At 35.6% G+C, this 4,507-nt stretch overlaps 1 protein-coding gene across 1 annotated transcript; it reads left to right on the top strand.

Annotated features, from left to right (window-relative positions):
- Positions 1–2,554: 2,554 nt before the first annotated feature.
- LOC140809985 (ethylene-responsive transcription factor RAP2-13-like) lies at positions 2,555–4,247 on the top strand. The gene has a single exon (XM_073167772.1). The coding sequence runs from the start codon at positions 3,238–3,240 to the stop codon at positions 4,180–4,182; it is 945 nt and encodes a 314-aa protein (XP_073023873.1). The 5' UTR covers positions 2,555–3,237; the 3' UTR covers positions 4,183–4,247.
- The last annotated feature ends 260 nt before the right edge of the window (positions 4,248–4,507 follow it).

Below are 4,507 nucleotides of genomic sequence, written 5' to 3'. Positions count from 1 at the left end.
CGGGCAGATCCAAGGGCCAGAAAATTTCTGGCCCATTTTATTTTATTTTTTTTAAAAAAATTCCACCCCCCATGATTGAATCTTGACCCTTGATTGGGTGTGGGGCACTGTCCCCACACCCAAGATCGACTTTACCAAAATTAACTAATACTCAGTGCCCCACACCCAGGATCGACTTTACCAAAATTAACTAATACTCAACCGATTTAATTTAATTCTTCGTTTTAATACAATGTAGGAGAGGAATTGTCATATAGATTTGAATTCATGCATCTTCTTTAATCGAGAATACATTATTTCAGTACATCACGTGAAGTTTTGACTAAAATTTCATTTATTTAGTTAAATCAATGTATATTATTCACCCTTACACGTGCCTGCGTCAAACCTGCTCCCTAATCAATTCCAACGTCGGGATATTTTTAGAATAAATATTTTTTTATTCATATACTATCTGATAATTATACTATAATATATTTAATTTTTTTTTTCTATTATATTAAATTATATTACATTAAAAATCATTAAAATCAGTAACTTCTTTTTTGTTTGAAGAGACGTCGACTGTACACAAAACCATACATTTGTCAACTGGGCACAAAACCATACATTTGTTCGATACTCCTGGAGTTAATTCATCCAACCAGGATTCATAAATCCTACGAAATAATTTATTCATTCTTAAAAAAAAAAACGTGACACGGGTAAACGCGTGCCCTTTTGATCAAACGTTAAGATTAGGTGAGTGATAAATTTAATTTCAATTTTTCTAAAATCAAGATTTGAATCAACTTCTCATAAATTGTGTGACTTGGCATGTGGGGAAGGGGATATATTCAGCAAGTGTCGCCGGGGATTCAAGCCGAAGATTATGGCGGTACACGTGTGAACCACGTGGTTTAAGTATTACTTCAGCCGTTCTCCGCCGCAGGTCCCGCCGAGAGAATAATAAACGAATATTCTTTCTTGGTCAAAAAAGAGAGAGATTAAATTTTGGGACAAATTCCATTTTTCTTGCTTGAAAATCTGGTAGCTGGTTGCTTTCTACGCATACAATTTAATGCATAAATAAAATAATCTATCCTTTAGAATATTTATGAACGTGCTTTTTTAAAAATAAAATTAAAATGTTCGTACATTGAATTCAGCCAAAGTATAAATTATTGATTATCCGATGAATTACTAGTTAAATGAAATCCATAACTGCGAATTATTATTTTTTAATCTCACCACGTTAATGTTTAGTGAGATTTCCAAAGAAAAAAAATACATCATAGTCAACCGGATAAACAAATATTGTATTTCAACATCATGCGACTTAAACAACAGTGATTATTTTTCGATATGTATTGAGTAAACTTTTTAGACTACTTTGTAAACTACGTTAGTCAGATAAATCGTATTGGACAAGCTCATCGAACAAGATGTTAATATGATATCGAATTCCTGAATATCGGTTAAGTGCTCACCTACTCGATCAATTCGAATAAGGTACATTAATTTTATTATTCTATTTCTTGTAAGTAAACATAAATAATCATAACACGAAAGTTCTACTTCAACGGGGGAGTCATTTATATGGCCTACGATTTTTTGTTTTTAACCACCGATGGAAACTATTTGTTCCTCGAATTAGTTGTTTGTTCTCTTGAAGGTTTCGACTTTTACCATCTTATCTGCTAAATATTTTTTGGGCATCCCTCGAAATTAATGTTGCCTTCTGTAAGATTTATCTGCTTGAGTTGTCTTTAATTTGGTATATTAAGAGTAACTTTTGTTTATCGGTGCTTTTATTTGTCCTCATTTTAGATACAAACTATATATGTTTGATCTCATATAATAAATATTTTTTAATATAATAATGGTAATTTAATCTACTACGAAAATAATAATTTTTAATGTAACGTTGAACTAAACGGTATCTTAATCCCTAAGCAGGAAATTTTATACTTTGGAAACTCAATAATAATTTTTTTTTTGTAATTATGTTTTGATTATGAGTTTGAATAATTTTACGAAATTCCTGAAGGGAACGAGATTCCAAAGTTTTCTCGGGGGAAAAAATAATAATAATTTTTTTTTGAAAACGACAAGAGAAGCAACATCGGAAGGCAGCAATGTGTGTGTGAACCCGATGGCCCGGAAGTCAACAGACAAGCAAAAGATTTCATTCAAACGACACCTGCGGATCGAAGCAACTGCCACGTTTTGGCCTTTCATTGGTTAAAGGCAACCTGACAAATTCTTGCAATTCGCACCGCAAAATTTGAGCAAAGTTTAAGTTTTTGATTATAATAATAATTTAATATGGCGATTAGGTACTATCGATTTAAAATCCTTGGAAATTTCCCGTATTTTATTGCTATATTCTTTGAATTATTTATTAGTAATTTGGAATTATATTAATTTATCTTTGACGTGGATACAAGTGGTAGATTAATTTTGAATCTTGGTTACAATTAAATTTTAGTATCTCACTAATTACGAGGCGGTTGAGTGTGAAAATGAATGGGGTGTCACCATTATAAAACGAGAAGCAGGTGAAGGGACGAACGGCAGAAAAAAAGCAAAAAGTGAGTTAAAAGAGAGAGAGAGATACTTAGCATTTCTTCTTCTTCTTCTTCTCATTTGCACACACTTCACCTTCTGTATTTCCCCCCCTTCTCATTCGCCCCTCGTCTTGGATCCCTTTCTGTAAATCATCTGTTTTTCAAGGATTTGATTTATGGGTTTGTTTTTAGTTCTTCCATTCTGTAGATTAATGAACTCTAAGCAAACTTAGAAACAATATTTTCAAGAAAGCCAGGTGTTTTCAGAGCGAGATCTGCTTTTTTCATCGGTCTTGTGTCGTTTTAATCACCCAAAATATGTTGTTTTGTTTAAGTAATTGATATTTGTTCTTTTGGTTTGAGGCTTATTAATTGTTCCCTCAAGATTGGTTTATACTTTAGTCACGGGATATAAGGGGTTGTCTATTTCGAAATCCACTTTATTCCTCCATATATTCAAGAAAAATAACCCAAAAAAAAAAAATTTCATATTCATTCGTTAGGGTCCTTTATATTTTTTTTTTTCAAGAAAAAAATGCAATCTTTGTTCATATTATCTACTTGTGTTTGTAAAATACCTCCTGTTCTTTAATTTTACCTAAGAAACAGGTCTTCTTTTGTCTAGTTCAATTGTATTTATTATTTAAGAAAATATTTTTATATATTAAAGAAGAGAAAAACTAATTTAATGGCAGCTGCAATGGGTTTTTGGAACAATGCAGCGGCTACCGTAGGAGAGCCCTTTAGGGGTGATGAGTTGATGGAAGCACTTGAACCTTTTATGAAAAGTTCTTCCTCAATTCTGTCTTCAAATCTTCCTTCTAATTCTTCTTTTTATTCTTCTTCTACTTTAACTAATGACGACTGTTACTATGATTCCACCTCCAGTTTCTATTCCTACAATTCTTATTTTCCCTCTGACCAGCTTGACTATGCAGAGAATGGGCTGTCAGGGGCCCATCATTATCAAACTGAGCTAGCCGAACCCTATCCGTCTATTGGACTCAACCCAATAAGCGAAGCACAAATGGAGGAAATACAAGCCCAGATGGCTTCGGGTCTATATCAGGCCCAGGATATGATGATCCAGAGCTCAAGTCCAGTCTCTATGAACCCAGTGGCCGCCACACCCTCAAAGCCCACGAAGCTTTATCGGGGAGTGAGGCAACGTCACTGGGGAAAATGGGTGGCGGAGATCCGTTTGCCGAAGAACCGTTCGCGGTTGTGGCTTGGTACCTTCGACACAGCGGAGGAGGCGGCGCTGGCTTATGACAAGGCGGCGTACAAGCTGAGAGGAGACCTCGCGAAGCTCAACTTTCCACATCTTCGCCACAGTGGGTCTCATATCGATGGGAATTTAGGGGAGTACCAGGCTCTCCATGCCAGCGTCGACGCCAAGCTGGAATCCATCTGCCAGAGCCTTGCAGAAGGCAAGAAAATTGATACCAAGAAATCAAAGAGTTCCAGGACAAAGAAGGCGGTAGCAGCTGCGGCGGCGGAGAGTGACGAGTCCAGTGGGTCACCCGTATCGGATATGATGTTTCAAAGATTTGCGGAGGAGGAGCAACCCGACTGGGAAATGTCCTACTTGGAGAAGTACCCTTCGTACGAGATTGATTGGTCTTCATTATAAATTCGAAAATCTGAGTTCACCATATTATTTTATTTCCTGCAATGAAGTTTTTGGCATTTGCAGGGGGCAGTTCCTTCAATAATTCTTTGTGTTCAAAGGTAGTTGGAATGGTGTATTAGGTTCCCCCGTCTGGTTATTTAGCTAGTTTTTACATGGCTAGACCAGGGTTTGGGGATGCTCTTTTTATTTGTCTATTATTATCATTGTACTTGATATGGCTTGTGTTATAGATATCTCAAGTTTAAATACAAGAACAAAACAGCAGCACTACCACATGGTTTGAACACTAAATAATTTTTTATTCAGTATTGAACGAGATGACAGG

This window comes from Primulina eburnea, chromosome 13 (genome assembly GCF_022965805.1).
Source record: "Primulina eburnea isolate SZY01 chromosome 13, ASM2296580v1, whole genome shotgun sequence".
Classification (NCBI taxonomy): Eukaryota; Viridiplantae; Streptophyta; class Magnoliopsida; order Lamiales; family Gesneriaceae; genus Primulina; species Primulina eburnea.
The sequence above is the reverse complement of the archived record's forward strand: the minus strand, read 5'-3'. Positions and strand labels throughout refer to the sequence as shown.